At 37.4% G+C, this 16,260-nt stretch overlaps 1 protein-coding gene across 6 annotated transcripts in view; it reads right to left on the bottom strand.

Annotated features, from left to right (window-relative positions):
* Positions 1 to 16,260, bottom strand: part of CCDC141 (coiled-coil domain containing 141) — a 216,661-nt gene that overhangs the window by 42,146 nt on the left and 158,255 nt on the right. For all 6 annotated transcript variants that reach the window (XR_010341447.1, XM_064373291.1, XM_064373289.1 and 3 more), the window contains exons 13-18: positions 13,574 to 13,753; positions 7,613 to 7,792; positions 6,905 to 7,030; positions 4,578 to 4,766; positions 3,485 to 3,664; positions 1,209 to 1,358 (exon numbers count right to left, since the gene is read on the bottom strand). Coding sequence is in view for 5 of the 6 variants with exons in the window: in XM_064373291.1 (XP_064229361.1) it covers positions 1,209 to 1,358; positions 3,485 to 3,664; positions 4,578 to 4,766; positions 6,905 to 7,030; positions 7,613 to 7,792; positions 13,574 to 13,753 (1,005 nt within the window). In the remaining variant the exon portion in view is untranslated. The remainder of the gene's footprint in view (positions 1 to 1,208; positions 1,359 to 3,484; positions 3,665 to 4,577; positions 4,767 to 6,904; positions 7,031 to 7,612; positions 7,793 to 13,573; positions 13,754 to 16,260) is intronic.

Genomic DNA, 16,260 nt, shown 5'->3' with positions numbered 1-16,260 from the left:
TGCTGAAATGAACATCATTATCAGATGTCAGTTTCTGCTTCCCTCCTGTTGAAGGGGATCAAAGTGGCCACTCCTGCTTTCTTCCCCTCTGGTTTTCCTTCCAGCCATGCTCCATCCTCCACCTGCCTGTGGTCTGTAAAAGTGTGGCCTGCAGGAAGGGCCACTTCAGAGCCAGACCACGATTAAAGTTGAGTCATTTATACTTCTATCTGTGCTTTAATGTTGTTGGATAATAATTGATACTTGTTGGGCCTGGATGATGTAAACTGGGCATAAACAGAAAGTGAAGAAAGTTTACCACCTCCTTTTCCACCAGTTTCTTTAGCAATGGACTTATGGCTGAATGGGCTCAGAAACATTTTGCTCTAAATGGAGATAAATCTAGAATTATGGGTACCCTTGTGTTCTGCTATCAGTTCCCAGTCAAGAATCAGAACTGTCATTATCCCAATCTGTGAGTCATTTTCTCCTAGAACAAGTAAGCCTTTCAATGGAAAGCTTAGCTAGAAGCAGGTGGTGGTTGTGATTTAGTGACTATCTAGGCATTGTTGATTGGTTACAGTTGAGGGGGAGGAGATAGAATTAAGCATGTGGAAGTACATGGATGCAGAGGATCACTTTAATCTGTTATTTATTTTTTCTCAAAGAGTTGTTTTGCCATAAAAGCCACTCAGTTTGAATAAATGTGAAACCAGCCACTTGACTTCAGTGATAATACTTTGTAGCTCCAAAGCAAAGTGCCTGCTCCCTGGCCCCTGGCACCATTGACTCACCATGAGTCAATGACCCTTAAATAGAATCTCAGCAGGCTGGAGCTGGCTGCAACGAACTGGTCAATGTCACTCCTTCCTCTGTGTCCTGAAAAAGCTATATCCACTCAAGCAAATGACTGCTATACAGGTTTGAGGAAGAAGAGGGAAGCAAAAAACAAATGAAAGCAACCAAAAAACTGTACTACTGAATTACAGGTTTTTCTATGCATTGACATCATACTGACTTCAACAAATTTGAGAGCCTGAAGTTTATTCAAACTTCCAGAGCCCTGATGTCACTGCCTAGTGGATTAAAAGACATAAGTGAGAAGAAAGTCTCCTGATTCATGCGTGTCTGTGTGTGCATGGGAGTGTGTGCATATGTAGACATTTAGACACATACAAGGTTCAAACAGTTTTTTGGCAATGTGCCAGTTGTCACCCCTCCCACCCTACCTCATTTATCTCGTCTCTTGTGGTGCAGTATTCCACACTACGGGACAGGGTCTGTTCACACTCCTCAGCTTTGGCCCGCCACTTCATGCTGTCCTCCTCAAGGAGCTCCAGCTGCTGCTGTAGGTTCTTTGCAGAAACATTAGAGCAGTGCTACAAGAGACAAATGAGGGTAACAGGGAGAATGGATGAAACTGCTATGAGACAAGTAGGCTATTTACCTGCATTATGAAACTCATAAATGACACTTTTTTAAAAAAAGAAATAGGCTCCTGATTTATTTTACTTTAAACATATTTGAACATAATTATTTCAGAAAGAAGCAAGACATCAAACATTATGGAAAAGACATTTCCCAGCTCGAATCTCTAGTGTTGAAGATTCGCTCATCACACCCAACTCCTCAGAGACACCATTCATTATAGGGTATAATTTTTACTTCAAAAGGCATAAAATATGCATTAGAAACATTCGATTTCTGCACTATAATTTTCCTGTCAACTTGAGCTTAACCTCAGGTTTATTATGCAAGTGCTCCAATCTTGGCTCAGCACAGTGGGGCTGCCAGGACCAAGGCCAGAGAAGGACTGGAGAACAATTTACATTATTTGCACAAAGTGAGACTTCTTGCTTTCTTTTTCTTTTAAAAATAAATGTACTAATAAAATAAAACTCTTCAAAAAGAAAGCTCTTCCCTGGCAAAAAGCCGATTCCATTAACAACAACAGATAATTTATATTTATATATCACTCAGTTAAAAAAATATATTTCAGATTCATTGCATTTCATATAGTTTAGTGGATATCTTATGTGTACTTTAAAATAAAATGGGCCATTTTGATTTTACTAATGTTATACCTATTGTTAGAATAAGCATAATCTTTTCTCCCCTCAAGTTAGAAATCTGGAGGAGGATTTTTTTTGTTTTGTTTTTGTTTTTATTTTGTTTTGCTTTTTTTTTGAGATGGAGTCTTATTCACTCTGTCACCCAGGCTGGAGTGCAAAGGCTGGATCTCGGCTCACTCCAACTTCCGCCTCCCGGGTTCAAACAATTCTCCTGCCTCAGCCTCCCAAGTAGCTGGGATTACAGGCGCACAATACCATGCCTGGCTAATTTTTGTATTTTTAGTAGAGACTGGGTTTCACCATGTTGGCCAGGCTGCCCTTGAACTTCTTGGCCTCCTAAAGTGCTGGGATTACAAGTGTGAGCCAACGTGCTCAAGCTGAAGAAGAATGTTTTTAAGAATCAGTGTCCAGTGTATAATTGATAAAAATTTCATCTGGAAATACTTCCTTCTCTTTTAGGCCCCTCTTTTGAAGTCTGACAGTGGCATAAAACAGATCCAATGAGCTCTAGCTAGAATTAGGAGGCTTGGACTCCTCCATTCTGGGCTTTTATGGGTAAGGAGGGAATTTCTGTTTGCCTCAAATTCTTCATCCATAAATTGAGAGCTCTCGCCTGGATGAACTCTAAGATCTAGATGGTGTTCCAGATCTGCAATGCTAAAATAGCATTGTCCAAAAAAAAATAGAATGTGAACCACACAAATAATTTATAATTGTCTAAGGGTCATATCAAACAATCAAATAAAAAGATACAGCAAAATAATTTTTATAATATAGGTGATTTAACCAACTCTGTCCAAATACCACCATTTTAACATGTAAGTAATATAAAAAATACTAATATGATTGCTTTTCAATCATATTAAATACCTCTTTAAAATCTGGTGTGTATTTCATACTTTGAGCATGTCTCATTTGTTGCTAAGTTTCTATCAGAAATATTTGATCTGTATTTTAATTTTATAAAATTTATAGTTTCAAAAGTTGATTCCCATACCCAAATTGCTCCCAACATACTTAAAAGTTTTCCAATAACTAAACTATCAATTTTTAAGTTTATATTTAAATTAATGCAAGTTAAATAAAATTAAAACTTTAGTTTTTTAGTTGCATTAGACACACATCAAAGGCAACAAACTGGCTGCCACACCAGACTACACAGATCTGCTATACAAATATTCTTTTTTGAAAAATTTTCATGAGAATACAGGTATTCAACAAGCCTTTTATATTCAGATTTTTTACTTAAAATTTTTTCTTTTGTTAAGGGTAGAAACTAATAACAAATAACTACCCTAATGGTTTAATTTATTTTTAAATTTAACATATACTAAGCAATCTGCCTGGTTTCTTTCATATGCTAGCCCAAGCCCCAGCTAGATCTGAGTCTAAATGTATTAGATAATGTAATTGTAAATGTAAATGATGCTTACAGGCCGCTGCACTGATGAGATGATGTCCGCTCCTAAAGAAAGGGCCAGTCGGTGGAGATGGTCTACATGTGCTTGCTTTTCCTGAGAGCACCGGAGATGAATCTGCACGTTGTGAGCATCATCCAGGTCCTTTGGCTGCTCTAGAAACTCCAGTTCTCTTGATTTGATGAGACGTCTCAGCTGGAAATTGGGACATTAACAATTAACCTGGGTTTTATATGAAGACGGACTTTTTAAAATCTTAATTTCTATAGCACATTTTGCTAGCTGGTCAAAATGCTGCCAAGCCCATCTATAATTGTTGGTGTTCGTCAAATAAGTGTTAGAATGCTGCAAATCTGGCCGGGTGCGGTGGCTCATGCCTGTAATCCCAGCACTTTGGGAGGCCGAGGCAGGTGGATCACGAGGTCAAGAGATCGAGGCCATCCTGGTTAACATGGTGAAACCCCATCTCTACTAAAAAAAAATACAAAAAATTAGCTGGGCATGGTGGCCCATGCCTGTAATCCCAGCTACTCAGGAGGCTGAGGCAGGAGAATTAACTGAACCCAGGAGGCGGAGGTTGCGGTGAGCCGAGATCGCGCCATTGCACTCCAGCCTGGGTAACAAGAGCGAAACTCCGCCTCAAAAAAAAAAAAAAAAAGAATGCTGCAAATCCAATGGTGGTGAAATTGAACTGCTAATGTTGTCAGTTCTATTAAAGTAATTAAGAATCAAGATACTAAAATGCAAGATATGTGGAATAAACAATGCGCTCTAGGAGTTTTAAAGAGAGAAATCACTCCAAGTGAAGTAGGATTGTTGGAAGGAGGTACAGGATTTAGATAAGAGGGAGGAGAAAGACTTGTCAAATAATGGTAGCCTGAGAGTCGAGGCTTGGAGTTAGGTGTGTGTGCACCATCTCTGAGGAACAAAGAGCTCAGTATGGCTGGAACAAAAGGGAGAATAGGAACATAGTGAGAGAAAAGTTAAGGAACAGATTGTGTAAACTTCTTAGAAGATACAATTTGGCCTTTATTTATTATATAATAACTCATTTTTAATCACATAGTTTAAAACTCAGGATTTTTCAGACATCCCTTCTAAGCCTTACCTCTTCCTTGACTTGATGGAACTGGACTGCCTTGTACAGGATATCCTCATAATCCTGGATTCTCTCTTTCTGTTTTTGATGGAGGTGAATAAGGTCTTTCAGTTGTTGAGACCTCTCTTTTACAGGGGCTCCTTTGCCAGTTAACTCCTCTGATTCTTTCATAATGTAATGAACCTCATCATTCAATTGCTAAAGCATTGAAAGCAATAAAAATAAAATCTAGCTTTTAAAAAATTTTTTACTTTACAACAGACAATATGAAGGTCTAAATAATGAATCACTCTTTCATTTCTTAACAAATACTTATTATGAGTGCCCCCACCCTCCAAAAACTTCAAGCATTGTCTTGGATGAGAGAGATACATTTTTCCATATTCATCTCAGAAATTTACAAAAAATAACATGAACAATGCAAAAATGTTTCAAAGCTAGGTGGAAAAACAAAGTCATGTATTTCTGTGGCATACCGAATATTCTATTCATCTGTTAAGTAAATGTATTTTAGATATTTTATACAGCCCCATGATTATCTCTGATATTTAATACAGACTAGAATCAGGTGGTATAGTAAAAACACCATGAGAAGATGAGTGTAAAAATATATCAGGGGAATAACTTGTGCTCTGTGATAAAAGAATGATCAGAATGAACCACCAGCTGAAGAGCACAGTAGATACACTGCTTCAAAAGCGGTCATCCCATGAGCCACAAATAGCCATCACATGTAGGGAGGGATAAACTGCCTTCCTTTTTACCCAGCATTGCTCAGATTTCCCTTATAGGAATGCAGATTCTGGAACAGAATTTGCAAAGAGGGGCTACTTTATAGAGAATGCTACTATAGGCCAGGCGTAGTGGCTCATGCTTGTAATCCCAGCACTTTTGGAGGCCGAGGAGGGTGGACCATCTGAGGTCAGTAGTTCAAGACCAGCCTGGCCCACATAGCAAAACCCTGTCTCTACTAAAAATACAAAAATTAGCCTGGTGTGGTAGCGCACACCTGTAATCCCAGCTATTCCAGAGGATGAGACATGAGAATTGCTTGAACCCGGGAGGCAGAGGCTGCAGCAAGTCAAAATTGTACCACTGCACTCCAGCCTGGGCAAGAGTAAGACTCTGTCTCATAATAGACAGAGAGAGAGAGAGAGAGAGAGAGAGAGAGAGAGAGAGAGAGAGAGAGAGGATGCTGCTATAGTTTTAAGGGTAGATCTTTTGTATGAAATGTAAAAGTAATGGAAATGATGTAGACTAAAAAGATAATTTTCAGAAGAGTGACCTAAAAAGGGTCTTCAAGTTTAAATCAAGCATTTGGGCTCAAATATATGTGCATCACAGTGACAGGGCTAAAGAAGTGTGGCGATGATACTGAGTTAGAGGAACTTACACATACACGCAAACGTGCACACAAACAAAATGCATGTAAGCAGATAACACGAGGTGTGTTAAAGAACCTAATGTAGGTCAGTTACATTTGCTGAGAGTTTTAAAGAGTTTGCTGTGGGTTACAAGGGTGGGTGTATTTGTGTGTAGCGGGCATGGCACTTATATCTTACACTGGTTTTGCCTTAAAGGAACCTAAAATTAGATATTCCCTAAAGGTGTCTTCAATCTTCTAATTCTGGGATTCTTGAAAGTCCACATTTATGAAGTAGTCACAGCTAGAAACAAGGGTATTTAAATTCTGCAGCAAAGCGTAAGAGTCCAGGCAGAAGTATAATGTGACTGGCAGCTGGCAATTTTTTGCAGTTGTGTCATGTTTTGGAGAGGCAGGAGGTAGGGAAATCGGGACTGTGTTAAGCAGTCAGGGGCCAGGAACATGACTCATCATTTTATCGCTCACATCCTGAGGCTTTGCGAGACGCGGAGAGCACGGCAAAATTCCTAGGGTGATGGTAGGAGCCTGGGGTGCTGGTGGGTGGAGACAGTGACATAACAGTGGTCACCCAGGGCAGTAAAGGCTCTGGGTCCAAGGTTGCCCATCCTTGTCCTGAGATGTCTCAATTTAAAACACCTCTGTACTCCCCAGAAAAAGAACTGGTGTGAACATATAGGACAAATGTATTAGTAGTTTAATCAGCCATGTAAATTTTCAAAATCTAAGATAAAAATCTATTTAGAACATTTTGTAGCCTGAAGGTTGGTATATCATCAAATTCAAAACAATGCAGGAAAATAGTAAGAAAAATGGGTCTCTACAGTGGATTTTCAGACAAGCAATACTTTTGTTTAAAAAGAAATTCACCAGCCTATTACAATTAGGTAAACTGCAACAAAACAGTTTTAAATATTTTTTCCATTCACCCAAACCCAGCAATATATTTCTTCACCTGGAACTGAGGCTTCATGTCATTCCATTTCTGTTGTAGCTCTAAAACGGACTGGAGGCTCCCTCCAAGGTCAAGTGCAGACACAGGCATAAGTACTTCCTGAAGAAGTTTTAAGTTGTGAGTAGTCTGAAAGAAACGTTGGACAGTTACCCATGAGTTTTTTTAACATCTCCAGCAAATGTGATCCTTCTAATAATGACACAGAGTGTGATCAAACTTTTCAACCCCCATGAAAACATTCACGGTGTGGCATGAGCTCAGGGTTCTAAACCACCAAGGAGTAAAAGTACAGGCCCATGGTTTCTGTTACCTTTTCTGGTTTTATTTTGGTAAAATATACAAAACAAATGTTACCATGTTTATCATTTTGGGTGTGCAGTTCAGAGGCATGATATTTAACACATTCACATGATTGTGCAATAACCGTCACCACCATCCATCTCCAGAACTCGTTCATCATCCCAACAGAAACTCTGTTCCCATTAAACAACTCCCCATTCCCTCCCTGTCTCCCTCAGCCCCTGGTAACCTACATTCTGCTTTCCGCCTCTATGAATTTGACTACAGGAACCTCATCTAAGTGGAATCATACGATGCTTATCCTTTTGCGTTTGGCTTATTTCACTTAGCTAGTGTTCTCAAGGTTCGCTCGTCTTAGCCCGTGTCCGAATTTCATTCCTTTTCACATTCCATCGTTCCACGCCTCACCTTTTTAAGCTGCTCTTTGAATGCCACCCACTGCTGTTTTACAGGCTTGCTTTCCGTGGCTTTAAGCTGCCATGCCAGCCGAAGGAGGCTAAGTTCTTCCCTTTCTGCTTTCTGGGTTTCCATGGTGTTCTTCATGATGTACACTTCATTTTTCACATTTAATATCTCGCTCTCTTTTGCCTGTTAATAATTCATATAATAGCTTTTTTCCCAAAACATACAGCTTTTTGTTGTATATAACTATTTTATGAGGCAAATTCTTTATCACACGCAAAGCAGAGCACAGTTCTGATATCCAGACAAGTCTGAACACCCTGCACAGAGGCAGAGTTCAGCTCTTGAAACCCATATACTGTGCTTAGACATAAGGTCTCAAGTTCTTCAAGACCCAAGAGATGTTTGAATTTTGAATTCCTACCCAGGGTCTGGTTATTTCCTGGGGTTTGAAAGATGATTTAATGAGCAGGGGATCCAGAATTTTTGAAGACAAGATTTAAAAAATGTCTATAAGTATACTTATACACATTTTAAGTATATTCCATCTTTTATTTTAACACATTCATTAGAATATGTCAAAATATCAGTATTGAGGAATAGGAGGGGCGGATTGTTCTAGACCGCTGTTTTTTTTTTTTTTTTCTTTAAACTATCCCATTGTATACATTACAATTATTTTAAAAGTCCTTTGCAGTTTCTCAAGTTCCTCCATTTTGTGAGAACTGAAATGTGTCTGTATCTCTGTATTCAGAACTACATCATGCGCTGGAACCACAGTATCTAAAATCAAAGATTTCACTTCTCAACTTTCACATGTTCTGCCTGACTAGTTTGAAATCTTTTAAACAACAGTTTTAAACAAGGGGAAGTTCAATTAGAGGTAAAATGATAATTGGAGCAAAGAGTAAGACTACGCGGGCTTTATTTCTGTAGAAACATTTAAAAAATGCACAGGAACATCCATTTGGCAAAACAATTATTATTTTTTTTTTACTTTAATAGCCAGCTTTTCTCAATAAATCTTCAAATTTCTATCATCTCAATGATAGTAATTGACGATATCCGCATCATAAATATTTAACGGGATATTTTAGAGATAGGCCATTTTATTTTAAAATTATTTTAAATGATATTGATAACACACACATATTTTTATATTATTTTACACATTACAAAGTGGCAATTAATTCCAAAAATATATATTTGTAGGTCCTAAATGAGATTTCCCCCATGAATATAAGAATCTAGTAATCAAATTATATATTCCCTCATTATTGATACATAATAAATTATGAAAGATATTGAACAACTACGGTAGAATCCATCCCAAATTATACTTTTATATTATAGTTATCTTTCACATATTTTAAAGAAATAATTAACCAGAATGTCATGTATTATATAATTTAATATAAATTTTGAAACTGCAGCACGCCAATGACAACTTTAATCAGAAGGATATGGTGGTCTGAGTGAGGCCTAGAGAAAGGAGGGCGGTAGTAGGATTCGTAGATGTCTAGCTAGTAGGATCTGCAAAAAGTCATTATGTATTGGCAGATGAATATTTTGGCCACTCAAAAAGATAGAATAATGTTCCTGAGGTCTAATTAGTAAACACATTACTCATTTTACTTCTGTGTAGGACATGGAAAATTTTTGCCATAATCCAGTCTAAATAGGCCAGTAAAGTGTTCATTTTTTTGTTTATATTCATGCACCATGAATGGTTTTCTGATGTCTTTGTTTTCCAGATACCTTGATAAGAGGAAGGCTGTATCCCAGATAGCATTCTTGGTATTGACCATTATAAATTAATAAGCTGGCACGTTCATCAAGATGTCTGCCAGAATTTGGGTCTGAATCAGTTTCTCTGATCTTAACGATTGTTAGATGAACTGAAAAATTTCTGGCTTGAAAATATGAGCCACAACAACCCGATAAAGAACAGAACACTCAACTGAATATACCAGCTGGCCTCTGCCTTCTTAACGAGCAAACTGGTCACCATGATTCAACAATAATGTTTGTTTAAAAGCCTAATGGTCCAAAAGATATGATGATAATGGAAAAAATTGTTTTACTTACTTTACCAACAATTTCATCTCTCCAAATGCTGCTAACCAATATATTTGATTATTACACGGGCTTTAATTTTATCAATAAGGAGGAACATATTTATCATATGATAGTGGAAGAGGCCTTGGGGTAGAGTGATCATGGTTATGGCATCAAGATAAAAGACTACCAAAGCACAGTAGTGAAATACACGCTATTTCTGGGAGATCTAAGTGGGCATTGAATATTATGATAACATAAGTTTATTTAGATATAGATACAAAATATAATTTGGAATGAGTTATTGCTGCAGATCTTTAAAAATGAAAATCTGACTGTACAATCTAAAACATTCTAAATAAGTAACAAAGGACTTCTGGACAGAATGGAGTAGTCAGTGGCAGAGCAGTGCTTTTGCTCAGAATACCTAGAAAAGCTGGGTAAAATGCAGAAGGCATCCATTTGAAGGAAGCAGAGAGCTGCTCTGGCAACCAGAATGAGAGAGGCTGACTCCAGAGAGGGAAGAACCTGACAGTGGTGAGCTCACCTATCATCCCAGGGGCAATTTCCAATTCTTTGCAGACAGGAGGCCAATAATGGAGACTTTCCTGGAGCAGAGAATGTCTGCCCATAGAGATTGTGGCAGACACTTGGAGGGCTTTAAGCACAATGACCTTCTTCTAAAGACACTGACAAAATACTGGGGCTATATGGGGCAGTGGATTAAAAAACCTAAGCAAAAGGCCTCTGAAAAGCAGAGTGGAGTTTTTCAGCAGACTACCCAAAAAAGATTGGGGTTTGTGACCTGCCAGGGGCAGGGACCTCAGAGAAAGCATCTAGCTCTCAACACCGAACTCTGGGAGCCTGAGGGGAGAGGACTACACTGCAAACACAACTCTGCCAGCTTCTGATTGGTTTGAGTGATTGCCCAACAATGCCTGCCTAGAGAAAGAAGGGTGACTCTCTAGAAGAAGAAAACACCATCTGCCGATCCTTCAATTTTTTATACATAATGTCTGGCATTTGATAAATATCCACTAGTCCCGCCAAGAGACAGGTCCATATGACTGAAAACCAAGAGAAATATTAGACAATAGAAACAGCTCCAGCTCGGCTGTGTGCTGTGGTTTACGCTTGTATTCCCAACACTTTGGGGAAGCCGAGGAGGGCAGATCACTTGAGGTCAGGAGTTTGAGACCAGCCTGGCCAACATTGTGAAACCCTGTCTCTACTAAAAATACAAATATTAGCCAGGTGTGGTGGCAGGCACCTATAATTCCAGCTACTTGGGAGACTGAGGCATGAGAATTGCTTGAATCCGGGAGTTGGAGGTTGAAGGGAGCTGAGATTGTGCCACTGCACTCCAGCCTGGGTGACAAAGAGAGACTCCATTTCAAAAAAGGAAGAAAAGAGAGAGAGAGAGAGAGAGAGGAGAGAGAGAGAGAAAGAGAGAGAGAGAAAGAAAGAAAGAAAGAAAGAAAGAAAGAAAGAAAGAAAGAAAGAAAGAAAGAAAGAAAGAAAGAAACAAACCACTCCAGATCCAAATGTTGTAGTTAACTGGCAAGCACTTTAAGTGCCTAGGATTAAAATGGTTCAAGAAAGTATTGGAAAGACAGAAAAAGGGCAGACAAGAAACAGAATTTCATCAGTAATTTAACTCTAATATATAAAAGTAGGAACTGTAGATTTCAGAACTAAAATCTCTGAAACATAGTTAGTAATAAAAAGACAGACAAAACGATGCAGTTTGAAAGTATTTGAATTACTTAGGTAAATCAGAAGCATACATAATCAACAGATAGAAGAAGATTCATTGAACCACATAAAAGCGTGAAAGACAAAGAGAGAGACATACAGATAATACATGTTCTAAATGTTCTAAACAAAAAATAATTAGATGCTTTCTTTTTGTTGCAGTAAAGACCGAAATTACATAGATACATGGGCAAATTGCTTAGCAAGTTTTCTTTAATGCTTAAGGATTGTGTTAGATAAATTAGAATTAGCTAATGCATATTTTATTTCCATGTAGGTTTAACAAGAATTGTCTTCAAACAATAGAAGTTAAAACAAGATAAGGAGAAAATTGTAGCTCGAAGTAGATGAGGGTAGTTAGAACCTAACTCTTCCAAATGAATTCAGGCTCCAGATGGGGATTAATCACATCCCAGGTACTGAGAAAATTGCAGCTGTCAGTTATCTTTGAAAAATCCATAGAAACTAGAAGGGCCATAAAATTAGAGAACAGAAAATGCCCTGATTTTCAAAAGGAGGAAAGGATGGACTACACAATTTACAGATTGGTAAGCTTCACACTGATAATCATTGCAATAAGTTCATTACTTATCAAGCACTTTGTGAGCATTGTGGAAAGAATGCCTTGGTCACTAAAAGCCAACCTGATTTATGTCAAATTATGTCTATGTCATTGATAGGATACTAGGTAGGTAAACCTTCTTTTAAGTAGTTTATTTGAGAAAGTCTCCCATTACAGACTTAACACAAAGAATATGAAGTAGTAGCTGAATTAAGTAGTATTGGGAGCATTCATGATTATTTTAAAAACTGGTTAATCAATAGATTGCTTTGTGAACTGGAATGTCAATCTGCCCTTTAGGCATTTGGATTTAAGAACTAATTGCTGCCATAGAAAGCTTACCTGTCATAGCTACAGAATTAAACCCAAGAGAGATGGCTAATATAGTAGATAGGTTCAAATTAATTTAGCAAGATGGGATCATGTGTGAAGACAAAATGAAATTAAATAAGAAAAAATATAAAGGCCCACATTTGTATAAAAAAAGTAAATGGCTGACATAGGTATGATATGAGAGAGACCTGGTTTGACAGAAGCCGAAATAAAAATATTATGAGAGTTTTGTTCTATCACAAACTTAATATGAACCAGCAAAGTGATCCTACTGCTAAAAATGTTAGCATAACTTTAGGTCTCATTAGTAAATAACAATGTCCAGTTTATTGTACTCCGTGCTGCACCTGTACTTCACTTTTTGGTTACATTTAGTGAATGATCCTGACAAACCATAGAAAATTCTGAGAAGGGGGGATCAAGCATAGAAAGAAAAATGAAGCTCCTTCATAAATGATAGAAAAGGATTTTTAGTGCTACAGAAAAATAACTCAGATATAGCAACTGTTTTTAATGTTGCAAGGACTTTCATGTATGAGAGAAATTAAATATGAATACTTTTTGTCCCTGTGTAGCTAAAGAAGGTCAGGAGTAGATATGGAAACAGATTTATTTAACATTAAAAAATAAAAGTTTTCTAACAGCTGGCATTCTCCAACAATGAAATGAGCAGTTTCATTGGTAAAATTCTTGCGGTACTGAAAGAGAAGTGAACTAACCATCTTTTAAGTATACTATAAGGAATTTTATAAGGGTCATGGGTGGATATAAGCATTCTAGAATATTTTACAGATATAACTTAAGACAGCTAAAGGTTAGGATATATTTCTAAATGCAATGGACCTTCACTACAAAAACATCTGCTATGGTAAGAAACTCTTCCAAACAAGATTCATCTTAGAATTTGTCTTCAGCCCCTAGAAATTTTGGAAGGAACTTGTCGTATGCTTTCAACATAACACAGAACTTTTGGGTGGACTTCTGAGGACTCTATGTAATAATAACAATGTTGCATTTGGATTACAGTCACTCTTTCTTCTTAGTAGTTAAAACAGCCTTCTTGTTATAAACTAGCCAAGGTTCTAGTCTAAGCAAGCATTTAAATGTTGGGCTTCAGGACTGGTCTAGGCTGAAAGAAACTAAAGAAACTTCCTAAGAGAGAACTGCTGATTAATAGACAGCTGAACCTTTGAATTCATTATTTTGACTTTGATGAGTAATCCTTGCAGAAGGTGTGATCCATTTAATGTCATTCTTACCATATTTATTAAATTAAGGAACTCAAGTCCTAGCTCTTGTGTTAAAAAACTCTTCTTTAAAAATAGCTGCCACCGCTTCTCAGCCGAGTCAGAACAATGCTTGGCTTTAGCATCATCCTGCTCCTTCTGAGGGATTTCAGTTTCATAAAATTCTTTTAAGCTCTGAAACTGCATGTCTACCTAAAAAAGAAAAAGAGAGTTAAGAACACTTAAACACATTTTTAAAGAAAAAGGACAGTAGATTCCAATAAAAATCTATATAAAAACTAAAACTACATTTTCTAATTTTTTTATTTTTAAACATTTTTATTTATTTATTTAGTTTTAGAGATAAGGTTCTTTGCTCTGTCACCCAGGCTGGAGTGCAGTGGCATGATCATAGCTCACTGTAGCCTCAAACTCTTAGGGTCAAGCGATTCTCCCTCCTCATCCTCCCAGTAATAATAGTTAAGAACTACAGACTACAGGTACTTGGCACCAGGCCTGACTAATTTTTTTTTCTTTTTGTAGAGACAAGGTCTTGCTATGTTGCCCAAGCTGATCTCTAACTCCTAGGCTCAAGAGATCCTTCTGTCTTAGCCTCTCAAAGTGCTGGGGTTATGGGCATGAGTCACCAACCCCAGCCCATTTTCAGAATTCTTTAGATAATTATTGAATATTTTTAACTTATTGAAAAAATATTAAAAAAATCCATTTGGATTGTTGACAGATAGGACTACCATTGACTGGGTAGAAAACTGAGCTGACAAGTTTATTAAGTATAAAAACTACTTATTGAAGCCAAAATCGTATTTACAAATTCTGTGTTTGTATGTTTTTCAATTTGGGACAACATATGTCAAAGACCAGTGTGGTTTCATTTAAAGCCACGTTTCATAATTCAGAAGAAAGATACATACATAGAGTCAGACAGTACAAATCACTAAGAACTATAAGCCAGTGAAAAATTATTAGTAATTAGTAAATCACAATTCAATTCTAGTCAGCAATAACTCAGAATAAAAGAGTACAAATAATTGCTAATTCTCTGCCAAACTATTAATATTAAACTGCCTCCATGAGCTAATCTTATTAAGGTACATTACTGTGCCTCCCTGGAATTATATTTTCTCATTTGCTAACCAATGTAAGCAATATTAGATTATTTTAAATTACTCTTCTTGAGCAGAGTTTATATACAATCAAATGTTTCTGTAGACCTACAGATTAATATATAATTGGATGATGTAGAAATAGTATAAATTATCTGATGCAAGTTTGTTTGCATTTTCAATAATACTAATGGCCGACGGGACCAGACTTAAATAGCTTGTAACTACCAACGGCAATCTAAACAGGGTAAGAAATTTCAGGCAATGTTTAGTCATTATATTTTAAAGATTTTAACATTTTTCTTAATTTAACTGAACTTGATAGGAGAGTCTACAAATAGTCCTCAGAAACAGCAGCTCTCTCCTCATTTCCATATTCCATTTATACATGCCTCTATGTTTTGCTGATGCCTGTTCCCTCAGTCCAGAATGATCTTTCTTCAATTTTCTTCTCCTATTTATCATTCATAAGCAGTTAAAATGCTACTTTCTCCATAGAACCTTCTAAGATGCCCCAGTAATCATTAACTATTTATTTTTTGGGGTATTCAAAGTTGGCTCTCTGACAAAGAGAACCATTATTAAATTATTACAACACAAAGACACATATACAGACAATATTATGGGCACACTGAGGAGAGACCACCAACTCAATATAGAGTAAATAGGGAAGAGCTTCCCAAATGAAGTGACATTTGATCTGTGTCTTGAACTGTCCAGGGTGAGAAGGCATCGAAGGGCATCCCAGATGGGAGGAATAACTCGTGTCAAAGTGGGAGACACTAGCTGTGAAGACACTTGCTGGTTCAGAGGACAATACATGATCTTAGTGTGGGTGAAGTACAGGTTGCACGAGCTAAATGGCAAGAAAGAGACAGAGGGATAACCCTGCTGGCTTAAAGCTGGCCAGCAGGTTTCAACTTATTTCCTACTATAACCAACACAATTGAGATACATTCTCATTAGGTTGAAACCACAGATAGATGACTCGGAATCAGCATGACCATCATCAGGGCTTCACAGGTCATCCATTATAGGCTAGGTGTCAATATTATGGGCAGTCTGTTATGTGCAATTCTCAAAACATAAACTTTAATTCATCTTTCTTTTTCAATGGCTCAAAAAAGCCTCCTTGAATGCAAATGAGAACCATGTCATTACAGAAATTCCTTTGACTCTGTACTAGCTGATTTAAGTGAATTAGTAAAAAACTTTAAGATTTTATTCATTTTTGGTAAAAGTTGTTTGCAACTTGCTTTATTACACTTGTCAAATTACCTGAATTTCAGGAGGTAATGTGATCAGATTTGCCTTAGAATGACTTTTGTGTTGGCTGCAAAAAGAAGGGGAGTGTGAAGGGGGAAATATAGGAGGCAGATGGAGCAGGCAGAAGATGACATCATTAAGCCAGGTAAGAGATGATGACAGCCTGAACCAAGGAAGTGATGGTGCAAATGCAGAGAAAGGGGAGTTCAGAAATCTCTTAGGTTGGCTCAATAAGCAGACATGGGAGAGCATGGCCTTTGAAATAGGAAAAACAAAAGGGAAATAATTGGGGATTAAACTTCATCTTTGATGTTTGCTAACTGCTTCATC

This window comes from Aotus nancymaae, unplaced genomic scaffold, assembly GCF_030222135.1.
Source record: "Aotus nancymaae isolate 86718 unplaced genomic scaffold, 86718_ANA_hifiasm-v0.15.2.pri h1tg000008l, whole genome shotgun sequence".
Classification (NCBI taxonomy): Eukaryota; Metazoa; Chordata; class Mammalia; order Primates; family Aotidae; genus Aotus; species Aotus nancymaae.
The sequence above is the reverse complement of the archived record's forward strand: the minus strand, read 5'-3'. Positions and strand labels throughout refer to the sequence as shown.